Source organism: Centruroides sculpturatus, unplaced genomic scaffold (genome assembly GCF_000671375.1).
Source record: "Centruroides sculpturatus isolate CEXI.00-Female unplaced genomic scaffold, Cexi_2.0 scaffold1539, whole genome shotgun sequence".
Classification (NCBI taxonomy): domain Eukaryota; kingdom Metazoa; phylum Arthropoda; class Arachnida; order Scorpiones; family Buthidae; genus Centruroides; species Centruroides sculpturatus.
This window is the reverse complement of record NW_019385842.1, coordinates 100,489-114,963: the sequence shown is the minus strand read 5'-3', so window position 1 is coordinate 114,963 and position 14,475 is coordinate 100,489. Positions and strand designations below refer to the sequence as shown.

The 14,475-nt window shown below is 28.1% G+C and overlaps 2 protein-coding genes across 2 annotated transcripts in view; both read right to left on the bottom strand.

The window, feature by feature from the left end:
• Positions 1-14,475, bottom strand: part of LOC111642440 (vesicle-associated membrane protein 7-like) — a 55,767-nt gene that overhangs the window by 20,039 nt on the left and 21,253 nt on the right. The window contains exon 2 of the mRNA XM_023388794.1: positions 10,716-10,898. Within this exon, the coding sequence (XP_023244562.1) occupies positions 10,716-10,867 (152 nt within the window). The 5' untranslated portion in view covers positions 10,868-10,898. The remainder of the gene's footprint in view (positions 1-10,715; positions 10,899-14,475) is intronic.
• On the bottom strand, positions 3,736-4,402 carry LOC111642442 (neurobeachin-like protein 1). The gene is made up of 2 exons (XM_023388795.1): positions 4,253-4,402; positions 3,736-3,912 (listed from the first exon to the last, which is right to left on the bottom strand). Exons 1-2 carry the CDS (start codon positions 4,373-4,375, stop codon positions 3,751-3,753), a joined length of 285 nt encoding a protein of 94 aa, XP_023244563.1. The 5' UTR covers positions 4,376-4,402; the 3' UTR covers positions 3,736-3,750.

The window sequence follows — 14,475 nt, the reverse complement described above, 5'->3', positions numbered from 1 at the left end:
TTTTTTTTTTTTAGTGAAAATTTTAAATATGAGAAATATTGAAAAATATTCACTGTGAGGTCCGAGACACCATATGTCACAGAGGGTTTAAAATTATTTCATTAATAATTTCATAATCATAATAACTTTGTAACTCGTCACTTGCCTGTGCTAATTCATAATAACCTGAAGAACATGCTAGAGACAAGAGAGATTCTCCTTCTTCTGTAATTTCATTTACATTTCTTCCTTCATCTAGCAGTTTCCTAACTGTTCCAACATCTCCATCACTGCATGCTTCAGCTAATGATCTTCCACCATTTCCACTAAAAAGAAAAATATAATAATTTACAATCATTACTAAGTTTCATATAAAATTACTAATCTGAGTAATAGTTATTTCTAGATTTACACTTTTCTCATGAATTGGTAAAAAATTTACAGAGACTGTTTTTGTCTAGAAATTCCTACTTTTTTTACTTAAGCCTTGAAACACAGTAGGAGCGAGCACTGCTATAAAATTATTCTAACATTATTATTATTATTTTGTATTTGTTTGTTCTGTGCTCTTTTTAAATCTTAAATATCAATCAAGTTAAAATTATAGAAAAAGAATAGGTTTGTAGATTATATCCTAAAAGGTTAGAAAACATCTGCTCCTGCAAAATAGGACGAGTTGCAAAATTTTCTAATTTTTGTTTTCTTTAGAATAAAAATACTAGAAAATTTGAGACCCAAAAATCATCCACTGTATTTTCTACCTTGTAAATGTTAAATCCTCTTTGAATGTCCAACATAACAGTTTAACATAAAATTAAGATATGCTAAATTGAATCCTAAATTTGTTTTTATAGAGCACTAATTGCGAGTACTAAAATCAGAACTAAGATCAGCTAAAAAATGTTGAAATGGAAATTTCACTATATATTAAAATGACTGATTTTCTTCTTTTATTAGAGCTAAAAGTATATATAAAACCAAAGTGCTTTAGTGCAAATAAAAGCAGAAAATTTAATGAATTATATCGGTCCTGGAATTATTACTGTTAATTAAAAATCAGTAAAAACTCCCTAATTGAATGAAAATTGGTAGGGCAGCTTAGAAAAGCCTACATCCAAAATCTTTCCCTCATGATTTTCATTAAGACTTTAATACTAGAAAAACTGTTGGGATTTACAGATATAATTTTCAAGTTTCTTTAAATTAAACATTTAAATTTTATCTTTTAGTGATTCACAAAATCTTACATATAGAAGTAGAGGAAGAAATAGCAATAGAATATGCTTCATTTAGAAAAAATTAATCCTGTATTATCACTTTAAGACAAAGATAACTTTTTAAAAAGCAGGATATTTCAATTTCAGTAAGAAAAGTAGGATGAATTTGAAGTCTATCATAGTGATGTTAAATGAAAGGCAACTGTTTCCTATTGATACACACAGTAAATTTGAAACTGTCAACATGTAATTAAGAAAAATTAGACATGTGAATTTTTCACTTGCCATCATTCATCAAATATATAATCAATAAAAACATTCAATTATAGTGATTTTAAACATCTGATCTTTAACCAATATGATATCATTATTATATTTATTGTAAAATGTTATAATAAATTAAAGATTATTATATTCAGTAATGTTTGTTTTTAAATAACAAAACTTAATATGACTTTCAAATACATAAAAATATTCTCAGTCATAAACCAAAATGTAATGGCATTAAGATTTTCATTATGGGAGGGTGGAGATGACATGGAACATTGTTTTTTGGGGCAGGTATTATCTCTACATTATATCATCAAAAAACTAATTTTTAGAATTTAGTGATCAATTCTTAGTAAGGATAAAGTTGAAAAAAGTTTAGTGAGAATGTATAATTACTTGGCAAACAATCAATTTATATTTAAAGAAATCTCCCTATAATCTAAATATATAAAATTACTTGTCCTGACTGACTGATTCATCATTGCCCAGAGCAAACCGCTGAACCTAAAAAGATGAAATTTGGCACACAGTTAGGGTACGTCATGAAAACGCATACTAAGAAGGGATTTTTCGAAATTCCCCCGCTGGGGGAAAGGGAGAGGATTAAGGCTTAACCAGAAAAATGGCTTCTACTGTACTATTTTAGATGTGATTTTTTGTTTACAACTACATTTAATTTTCATTGAGTACTTAGGTGTATTAAATTGATAACATTTCAGACATTGTTATAAATATTTTTATATATTTTGATTTTTTGACCAAATGTTTGAACCGTTTTAAATTCAAATTTGTTATTGCATATTGGTTCGATTATAGAACGATTGTAAACATTCCAGAAAATTGATCAAATTGAAAACAGTTCATTTGATTCTTGGCAATTCTCATCATTCTCAGCGGTAGATGTTATATAACAATTACTATGGTTTTCAAAATACTGAATATAAATGGGGTTTGCTTGCAAAACCTCCGCAGGTGAAGTCGCGGGTAACAGCTAGTCTAAATTATATACCTTGATATAAAAAAATAACAATGATTATTATATTTCTGTGATTATTTATCAATTTGTAAAAGTTATTAATGGCAAAGTGAAGTTTTAAACTTTGAAAAATTTTTTTAATGACTTTTAATTATCTCCCTTAATAATAAATTGCAATCAATTTCTAAATCACTTCAAAATGTTATAGAGGTTTTTATATTGTTTCAAAATGTTATATTTTCTAGATTATTCTGTAAGGTTATGGAATTTTTTGGGACTATCTTAAGAAATATATATCATCAGCAATGTCAATCATCAATTATACTGTGGCCGTCGGCCATGATATTGTATATATTTTTTTCTTCGATTTAATCCTATACTTCCTTCCTGTTTCTTTGTCTCTTCTAAGACCTTCTGTCCTACTCCTTTTGCCCCTGGGGTAGGATTACTTTTTCTAAGAAAATAAGAACAAAAGAGGGAGTGGGGCCATGGAAAAAGACCAGTCAGGAATAGGGCATTCTGGGGAGAGACTCCGACAAGAGCAGATCGAAAAAAGGAGTGCTCGTGACCTGAACCGGCAAGAAAAGAAAAAGACGATAATAAAAGAAAAGGGCCACGAGGACAACGAAGAGTCCAAGGAATGAAGAGAATTATTCGACAATCGAGAAGAGCAGAACAGACCTTGGGGAAAAAGATAGTAAAGAGGCGCCATACTTCAAACCGTGTATATATGTACCAAAAGAAATCCCGGGTATTTCTATTCTCCCTACTTTTGTTTCCATATTCATCTGTCCTATGTTCTTACTTTTTCATTAGTTATAAGTTAGATATAAGTTAGTTATATAAGTATTTTTTTTGTTGTCACGTGTACGAACCCCGCCGACAGTGGAGGACAAGCCTGTTCCTTTTTCTCTGTATAAAAGAGGCATAAAGTTTGTAAAGTTGGGATTCCTAAAGTAAAGTATTCTGTGTGATAATTGTTTTTTTTTTGTCTTTCTTGTGTTTGTAACTTTTCATTCGCGGAATTGTATACCTGTCCTGTAACAAACCCACCACAATAGAATGTTAATGTTGGATTTAAAAGTCAACTGTACACTTAGTTATCTAGTGTAATCTAAGTATATGAAAAAAATATTAAGCCTAATAATAATTTTGTGATTTATTAATTCTTATCATAATTTGCAAATTAATCTTTTCTTTTTATAATAATGTAAAATTAATCTAACTTATATTTAATAATTAATATCTTCCCAATATTTATTTTATTTCATAAAATAAAACTATTTATGAGTATAATATATAAAATATTTACTTATGACTCCAAGGTCCACAAGGACTGCACAAATTTAATTTTGTCATTCTCCATTGACGTCTAATAAATATATTTTGGTAACGCAAATTAGTTTGCATATCCTGATAACGGTTATGCTCTTCTGCAACTGTTGAACGAAAATTTTCCATAATTTGTGACTAAAGAAATATATCAAAAAATTATAATGTAGTTAAATCATCCATTTCTGATTTAAACAAAATGTCTTTTAGTCATATATAATCTATTATTTTGATAAAAATTTAAATATATTATAAAATAAACATTCAAATAACAGCTTACATGTATTAATATAAACAAACATTTTTGAATAGTTAACAAAAATATAATGAAAATATTTAAAAATTTATTAGTCTTTAATATTTTTAACACTTGCAAATGATAAATTCCTGTTGGATTTTGAAATAAAAACCTAATAAAATAACTGATTTATCTCCAATACTTTTATCAGAAAAACTATTTATTTATTTTATTACCTACCTGAAACCGAAGCTTACTTTCACCAACTTCTCGATTTCGTTTATGCATAGCAACCATAATTGCTTCATAACAATGATTCCAAAAAGTATTCATTATTTCTTTCTGATCTTCTATGTAGAGCATAGTATATTTTTGCTGATGAGGTTTCACCTATTTGAAAAATATCAATAAATTAAATTAAAAAGTTAGCACATTTCGTATCATTATATGCACGTTCTAAATACTTGGCTTTATTGCATGAATTTAAGTTCATATTTACAAGTTCTTTTTATTTAAATATTTAATGTTTTAATATTCTAGACAATGTATTGTATTTTGGTATAGTTTGTAACTGATGTTCCAAACATCAGTCTTCTGAGAAGTCTATATCAGTGGTTCTCAAACATTTTTGATTCTCGATGCCCTTGCTAAATTCAGCTTTTTCCAAGGCACCCTATGTAAAATTCTAACAAGTACAATTTGCAAAATAGAGAAATAGCCAATATATTTTTTTTAAATTAAAGAGTTAGGACGTAAAGTAAAAAATAAATAAAACACATATTTAAGGTAACAAAAAAATGTAATTGAACAAATTAAATTAATTATAATTAGTAGGATAGATGAGCCTGTTAACCACTGCAAATTGTCTCAAACCTTGGAATCAAACTGGACACAGCCACCCTCATTTCCTTCTCCACATTGATTTTCATGCAATACTTAGTTTTTATCACAGCGACAAACTCAGCTTTGCACAAATAAGAAGTCACAAATGAAATTAAGATTCTCTGAGCTGTACCATTCAGAAGGAATATTCATCTTTTACTGATATCCAAAGTTCAATTAATTCCATGCTGCTAAATTTTGTTTTCAATGTATTGTCACAAGAGAATTCAATAAAATTCTCTTCTTCTGCAGCATTAAATTCAGATGGAGCACTGGCATTAAATGGATCTTGAATTCATGCAAATTTATTGATATTATCATTTTGAAAATATTTCTCAAACCAGGTAATAAGCTGTGATAAATGTTCTTCAAAAATATAGTTCATACCTTGAGAGGTATAAACTCCATTGGAAGTCAAACACAGTTGCAACAAGGGGAAACATCCTTTCCTCCGTATTCATTTATTTTACTTTTCCATAGTTTTAATTTTTTTATGAAAGCTGAAATTTTCTCAATTGACTGTAAAAGGTGCATGTTGCTTTCCTGCAGGGAGAGATTCAGAGCATTCAGCTTTTCAAAAATATCACATAAGTATGCTAGTATTACCAAAAAATCTTCAATCACAAACTTTTCAGCATACTTATGGTCTTCCTCTTTAAGAAAAATATAAATTTCTTGTTGTAGTTCAAACATATGAGACAAAAGAGAGGTTGAGGCGCACGTTTTAAACGTGTAAACGTGTACGTGTGACGCTCGGCGCCGCTTTCCCGTAAGCCTAAAAGTTTGACAATGATGTTTGGATAGTTGGTGGAATCACGCTCGACATTCCAAACACCATTGTCAAACTTTTAGGCTTACGGGAAAGCGGCGCCGAACGTCACACGTACACGTTTACACGTTTAAAACGTGCGCCTCAACCTCTCTAAAACATTACCTCGAGAGAGCCATCGCTTTCTTGTGCTAATGTTTTGCACTTTCTCAAAGTGCTGTAGTACAACAAAGATGTGTGCTTGGATCCCACATCCTCACATAGTTTTTTGAAAAATCTTGTCTTCAATGGCTGTTTTTATAAAGTTTACTACATGTATTACATATTCTGGTTCAATGCAGGACTCAGATATTTTGATGTGAGTGTTTCCCTGTGAATAATGCAATGGGTCCACAGTGCTTCGAAAAAGTGCTTGCAATCCTCCATAACATCTAGACATAGAATGAGCACCATCAGTAAAGAAACCAATGCATTTGGTCCACTCCAAATTATTTTTGGAAATAAAAATATCAAGGATCTCAAACAAGTCATGAGCCTTAGCACCAGCAGTGATATTTTTACAGAAGAGAAAGTCTTCTACAATGTTATTATTATCTATAAACTGTACATAATAATAATGATGCTCACTTGATTTGCTATTTGTGTGTCTCATCCAGCTGCAACCCAAATTTCTTTCCTTCTATTTTTTCAATAACTGAACATTGGAGGTCCTTTGCTATGTGCTGTATTCTGCAACTAATAGTGTTGTTGGACAAAGGCACTTTTGAAAGCTGCTACCAACCAGACCCACCAATCATAATGTTCACCATATCTACAGCAGCTGATAGAATGAGTTTTCCTGCAATGGTATGAGGCATTTTCCATTTTGCAATTCTATGTGCCACCTTTATTACTGAGTTAATGATTTGCATCAGATCTGCTAGATGTCACATTGAATTGAATTGAAAGTGAAAGTAAAAGTATGAAAATTTTATATTTCACAGCAGCTGTGAAGGAAGCCATGGTTCCCTAGGGCACTGCGGCACACACTTTGGGAACTGCTGGCCTATACATTAAGCTGAAAAAGTTAGTGTATAAGCAAATAAATGTTTCTCAGCAGCCAAAGATGTTTAGTAATGAATTATTCTTTCTGCTAAGTATGGGTTCAGTTATCCACTGTATATTCTACCAGCATCTTATGATTCACCAACTTACAAATCGGTTGCTTTCAAGGCCCTTATAAAAAAAGGCCTTTTCCCACTGTTTCAGTACGTTTCTTAGGCAATGGAAAATAAGATGCATTTATAGTATTTAGCAATACCAAATTAGGATACTGTCCTAGCTTTATCTCTTCATTGATCACAATGCTATCATTCTCATTTAAATTTCAACTCTGAGGAGACTAAGCCATACAGATAGAACAGCCACTTACAGCAAACTCTTGAATGGGTAACAACTTTCAAATTGCTTTTAAAAGGAGCCTGAAAATATTCTCCTTACTCATGAATGACAAAGATCCTGCAAATGAAACTACTCCTCCAGACATTTACTCAATACCTTTACAAACAACAGGATAGATTGTCCTTTTGAATATATTGGTCCCATATGTAGATCTCTGCATACTGCAAGATCAAAGAACATCAAGATTCAAATCAGAAAATGCCTGACTACAAATACCTTAGCAGCCTTTGCCTCTGACCAGGAAGTTGATGTATTTTTTGATAGGGCACATCTAATACATCTCACAGACTCCTTCTCATCTAAAATATCTGGAAAAACTCAAAATCTATAAAGCAATCTGTAAAAAGACCACAATTAATAGTAGAGATATGGCCCTGTTGTTGCATGTGTGGAATGCTTTGTTTGAAGTTGTCTTAACTTAATTTATCATCTTTTGGTTATTATTACATTTTTATTAATTTTAACCTCCTTTTGTTATATGTTTACTCATTTATGTAAGGTACCTTTTATTTATATTCGTTTCCTATGCATTTTTATTTTAAGTTATTTTCTTTAGATATAGTCGACCCTGCTATAACACGGTAGATATGTTCTGTTCTTTATGAAATTGATGTTCTAAGGGTCCTTGAATACATGAGCCAATCACAGCCCAGCATGTATGCAGTTTGTAGACTACGGCTGTTTGAAAGGTTTTCTTCCATAAAATTAATCGATTCTAGACTAATTCGACTCAACATTTCCAAAACATGTATAATTTTTTGGGAATAATCCATATAAACTATGCTATAAACAAAAAATCGTAAGATTACTTACCAAGTGTGCACCGTTCGACGACACCATTGCTTAAGCTTGTTTTCGTCGTGGAGTTTGTCATTGAATGGTGCTTATGTGCTTCCTGATAAATTATTTTTTTTGCAAAAAATTCGCTGAACTTTGGAGCCATCATTAATATAAATATAATTTTTATGGACGTTAAATAATAAATGGTTTTAAGTAGGTCCAATGCTCATTTAAACTCAACAGTTTGTGCAATATCCACTATTGGTCCAGATTTGACCAATCCTGTCGCAACACGAGTCGGCGATGACATTTTATCGAATTATACAAGTTTTTTTAGTATGTTTGTACGAATATGGTCACAATTTTTTTGCCGTGATATAGGAATCCGAACTATAGGAACCCGTGTTATGGGGGATCGACTGTATTTTATTTTAACCATTTTTATGTATTTATTTTTAATTTTATGTTAAATATTAACCAATTTATATATTCAATTCTTGCGCATTTGATATGTAATACAATTCAAATCATTCAATCATTTGTATTTTTAAAGCTGTTTTCTGTCCTATCATAAGAACCTGATGATCTTTAAATAAGATTTAAAAAGTTAGTTCAGTCATTAAATTTGTTTTTTGTTACTGGATTAAGGTGTATTTTGAGTTAATTAATGTATTTCTCATCTTTTAGTATATTTAGTCATAATTAATACTAATATCTATATTAATAATTATCACCATCATATAAATCATCAGATAGTCATCATTAATCTATATTAATGATGACTATCTATAGTTTACAGTTACAAGAAGTGTTCAGAGAGATTCAGGAAAGGGCATATTACTAAAATATCAAAAGATACATTTTTTTGTAGTTTATTTGTTATCAATTTCATGCATTCATATAATAGTAATAATAGAATCATCTGATATGCACATGTTTATGTAATAATTCTTATTTTCATAAAAAAGAATCAAGAAGCAATTTTCATGAAAAGTTTTAAAAGTTTAAAAGAAAAAGAAAGAATAAAAAGTTTAAAAGTTTTGAAGAATATGCATCATATTTTGCATTAAATTGAAAAAAACCCAACAAAAATGTATATCATGATAAAACAATCTTTAGAAGAAAAAGCACTGTCAAAATTATGATGATATGAATGATCAACACAATGGAGAATTGCAAATCACAAGAAATGATGAAAATATTAAAATGCTTGATCAATCATTAGTGTAGATGAAAGGTACAATAGATCAAAGGTTGTAAAACAGTTGGAGGTATCTGTAGAACAAATGCCATCACAATGCAAAATCTTAAACTGAGACAGGCACTAGTAAATTTTGTTCCTTATTTTCTGACAGACCAGCAAAAACAACTCTGCCTGAAAATATTGTAGATTATGTTGATTAAACATGAGATAAATTGGATTTAAAATTTGATTAAAATTTGTTAAAATTTGGGTATATGGCTTTAATAATGAAACCAATAGACAATCGAGTAGACAGTGAGAGAAGAGTATTAAGATTTTTTTTTTGGTGATTTTTTTTGACATGAAGCAGATTAATCATTATTAACTTATTTCTGAAGGATCATCAATCTACACATTTAACATTTTATGGTAATTATGCAAAATAATTTGCCTGACAAGACCTGAGAAATGGCTACAGAATAATTTGATACTCTATCACAGTGGTTTCCAACCTTTTTTCATTAGCGTACCCCGTGACATGTCATATCTCTAGATTGTACCCCGTGACATGTCATATTTCTAGATTGTACCCCGTGACATGTCATATCTCTAGATTGTACCCTTCATTTAAGAAATTTAGTGAGTACACGTATTGTTAATTTTAAATATTGTAACTTTAAATTAAAGAAAAAAAAAAAAACTAAATGAAAAAAATGTATATTAAAGTTGTGATTGTTGCAAGGAACATATTTTACCTAATCATTTTTTAATACTATTAGTTTGTGATACATAATATATTATTTTTTCTGCCATAATAACTAACTTTTTTTCTGTACCACTAAACAACCCATCCCATACCCCTAGGGGTATGCATACCACTGGTTGGGAATCGCTGCTCTATCATAACAATGCCAGGCCATTATAATAATTACTTGCCTGGCAAAATATAAAAATGCTATTTTACAACCATCTTACTCTGATCTAACTTCTAATTGCTTTTTTTAACCCAAAGTTGAAAAAATTTCAAAAGGAAAATGGTTTGAATGAACAGAACTCTTACAAAACAAACCAAATTTTGTGATCTCTGAAAAAAAATGATTTTTTAAAAAAATTTTTTGAATTTGAGCAATTTTGAAGAAAGTGTAGTGAAGTTCAGGATAATTATTTTAAAAAATAGTCTATTAAATAAATTTCTTTACATCTTAACATGTTTTGGTCCATTCATGGAACTTTTTGAACTCATCTTGTATGTTTTTATTTATCTTCAAAATTATATAAAATTTCTTTGAATTCACTAAAATTATAATTAATTGCATATTATTTCAATAATAAAACAATCTTTTGAAAAACTTGATAATAGATCAATGTTAAATATTCCATTAATGATAAAAACTAAGTTTTTATGTTTATCCAAAGTAAAAATGTAGTTGTTTTTTCTTTTATAGTGTGAATTTGAGGCAGTCTGCTTTAAATCTATTAGTTGTTTTAATCCTCATTTTCCAAGTCATTAATACATATTTTTAAGGTTTTCTATTTTTATCAGTTTGCTTACAAAGTGTATTAGATACCATTTAACTTTTTTTAATTATGAAAATCATTTACAATTTTACAAGGCTTTATATAGCTTTTTCAAATATTTTAATACTTACTCATTACTGGTATAACTTGTTTTTGTGTTACGATGAGTTGAAATATTAGGAAGCATAGATAAAACTATAGTTTCAAAATTTCCTGAAATTCTTTGACTGCTGACCAATAATACATCATCTCGTGCTATAGTACTGTATAATATTCCAGACATAATTCCTTTGAAATGTTATATTTCACAAATTCTGTAAAAGAACATTTTATACATTAATTTTATCAAAACTTAAAAATTAAAATTTCCAAGCCAGATAAAAATATGCTTAGATGATAACCTAACACAACTATTATATCAAATGATCAAACTCAAATGTCCATTGTTATTTACAAACTACACAATTATTTAAACTAATAAACTTGTATTACCAGAACAACAGCAAGTTACATGAATGGTTCATGATATATGGTGTTTCTTCAATTTTAATATATTATTGATTCAAAGATGCACCATGATTTTTACATTTAGTTTTAAGATATTTTAGAGGAATAAATTTTAAATAATCAATTTTATTAGGAAAACAGTACAAATACTACAAGAATGTTCGGCAACTTATGCTGTTTTTTTTACACAGTTATTTTATTGTCCAAGATAATTTTTTTTAATGTTGTATTTTAGACATTAAAAAGAAGTTTAAATTAAATACTCATTATCAGTAAAGCTCACTTGAATCAATGTACATTGAGCAGTATAGCCAAAATGATTATTATTGGTGCATCACATTTCACATGGTTTGCTCGTGATGACTTCTGATTGTTATTTTAGACTGTAAATGTTAGAGGCTGTCAAATCTAAGATGAAACTGTACTTCTAAAAAAAGAAAAAATATCTTAGAATTAAAGAAATATGGTATTTTATATACAGGGTATTCATATGAAATTGTTTAGAGTACTGTACAACCAAAGTTCAAATGAGTAGAGAAAAACCATTGAGAATGTCAGACTGAATAACTCACTCAATATTTTAAATGCAAACCAACATTCTAAAACAAAAATTAACAGTGTTAGATAGATGAATGTCAAGACCAGATATGGAAAGCTTAGGGGCAGGAGGCCCCAATTAACTATATACGAAATATAACATGATATATTTATATAAACATATAACTATATCATGTTAGATCATTTAGCATTCTAATTCTACTGAATGTTTTTGACATGATGCAGATCCTATTGGAATCAAAAACATTTGTCATAACATATTTATATTAAATTATATTTGCTAGTATATTTTGAAGGTTTTATTGGTGTTATTTAATATTGTATAACCAACTTTGGGAAGATTTATAACTATATCACATTATTTCAATTAAATATTTTCCCTGTGAACAATTATACAAATGACTTATCAGGAAAAGTGTGATGTACAGGGCAGGATACTACTAATTTGGGATTGAGACTATATATTTTAAATTAAATAAATTAAGAATATGATTAAAAATTGCAGCCTGGTTTGTGACAATGTCACAATAACTTTTTGCTTGTTGTTTTTAGAATGATGGCCTAAAGATGGCCCCAGAGAGGCTGAAAACACTGGTGTTCATCAAGTTACAACTGCTGAACACTAAAGTTAGCATGATTTATTAATATTGAAATATTTAGCTGTCAGTTTTAGTTTTAAAGTCAAACAATTTATATTAGTTTATACTTATTTTCACATCTACAGAAATAGGGTTGGGAGATCCTTAAACATCTATCCTATTCACCTGATTTTATTTTTCTGTAATTTTGATCACTTAAAGGAGCCTTTAAGTGATCAACAATTTCCATCAATATGTCTTTCTGATAGCAATAAGAGCTGTCCATGAACTCTATGAAAATGGCTCTGTCAATGGAGTTTAGCATCTGCTAGACATTTGGCAACAGATGATAAACATATCCAAATTCTATGTGGAGGACCTGTAAACTTTGCTTCATACTTTTTATTCATTAGCAACCAATAACTGTGACATGACCTTGTATCTAAGATATAAACTAATTACAATTTATCAAAGATTTTATCTGTAAGCTTTATTCAAACAAAAATAATGCATTCAATTCTTTGGATGGTAAAATAACAATGCCTGAATATCACTACAGAACAATGTTAAAAATTGAATTTTTATGTCTTTATGCAGATATTTGAAATGCATAAAATCTATCTAAATTAATGTATAATCCCAAAAATGGCAAGTATGTAAAATAAATTTAAGAAATCACTTAATAAAACACTAATGTTAAAACTTAAAAGCTAGTTACCTTATCATTCAAAAACTACTTAGTGATAAAAATTTGAATATAATTAACACGAAAGTTTTTTGAATGTTTTACTGTTTTATTTGAACTTTACGATATGTTTGACTGACAAATTAATAGGTGGATCATTTCTATAAGACATTTTCGAACATTTCGTTCTTAATAATTGCACATTTTCATCCACACCCGTTACATCAAATGGATTATTCCTTATAACGATATTACTGCATTAAAATGCTCCACCCCTCACAATTATAGACGATGATTGATAAAATATTTAAAGGAACCATTTTAAATTTCTAAAAAAAAAAAAAATTAAAAGAGTTTAATAAGCACAGTTTATCATTTTGTAGCGATTCTTAATACAATTAAATCAATTTAGAAACAAAACGTACTTAATTTGCATTATTTAAATGGATTTTAGATAGCTTTTATTGTCAAAAACGCACTTATGCACTTAAATAGCATTATAATTGAGCATCCATAACCTTAGATGATGCTCTCCAACATCACTTCATCGTTAAGAACTGTATTATCTTGGTACTTAAATTCTGTAAAAAATAATTTAATTTAACGAATAAATAATGTTTATTTTTCAAATTTAAAATGTAAAATATGCCAAAATATTAAAATTTTATTTAAAAATAAAATAAAATAAAAAACAGTTTAAGTTTTCAATGATAACACTTCCAGAATAAACTGTTGTCGCCATCTAGGAGGAGAAATTGGAAATATTTAATAATAATTTTTCTATGTAATTTGTTTTTTACAATTATTAATTATTCAGTAATTTAATACGCACAACACTTAATTGCTTTAAATTATTTGAATATTTTAAAAATCTCAGTTATTAATTTTAAAATAGCTAATACCTGTTTATCTTTCAAAGCCAATTTTTTTGTTATTTTTTGAAAATTAATAAATCCAATACTTTTTTCCCCATACTTCAAAGAGAATAATCTATTTTTACTTTAAAAAATAATTAAATACTCCCCCAAAAAAATTAAAATTCAAATCTCATTAATAAAATTCTATAATAATACACTTCAATGATATAAATTTATTATTATTATTATTATTATTAATCTAATATTTAAGAATTTATTTTATTTCTTTTTTGTAGTTTTTTTTTCAATTAAAAATGTAATTTATAGAATCTAAATAAAAATACAAATTAATTTAAATTATTAATAATGTTTGTGATATTGGAAAGAAAATTTAAAATTTTATGTGGCATGTAAGTTGCAATTAAAATAAATTTTAAGAGAGGAAATAAAAAAAAAAACAATATTAAACATTATGTAAATCAAGAAAATTTAATCTTTATATTATTTTGAATAACATAAAATAATATTACATATTTAAAAAAATAATTAATGGAATTTTTATATAATTTTATTCATTTATTTATAGGAGGATAAATAATATTTATATTTTTAAAGCAATAAATTTTTAAAAAAGTTCTCCACTTGACACACTTAAATCAATTATTCAAAGTTTATTCTTTAATATTATATATATATAATTTTTTTT

Coding starts and splice junctions, on each gene's coding strand:
- LOC111642442 (XM_023388795.1), bottom strand. CDS start 4,375: ATGCTCTACATAGAAGATCAGAAAGAAATAATGAATACTTTTTGGAAT. Junction 3,913..4,252: donor AAAGTAAGCTTCGGTTTCAG/GTAGGTAATAAA, acceptor ATATTTCTTTAG/TCACAAATTATGGAAAATTT.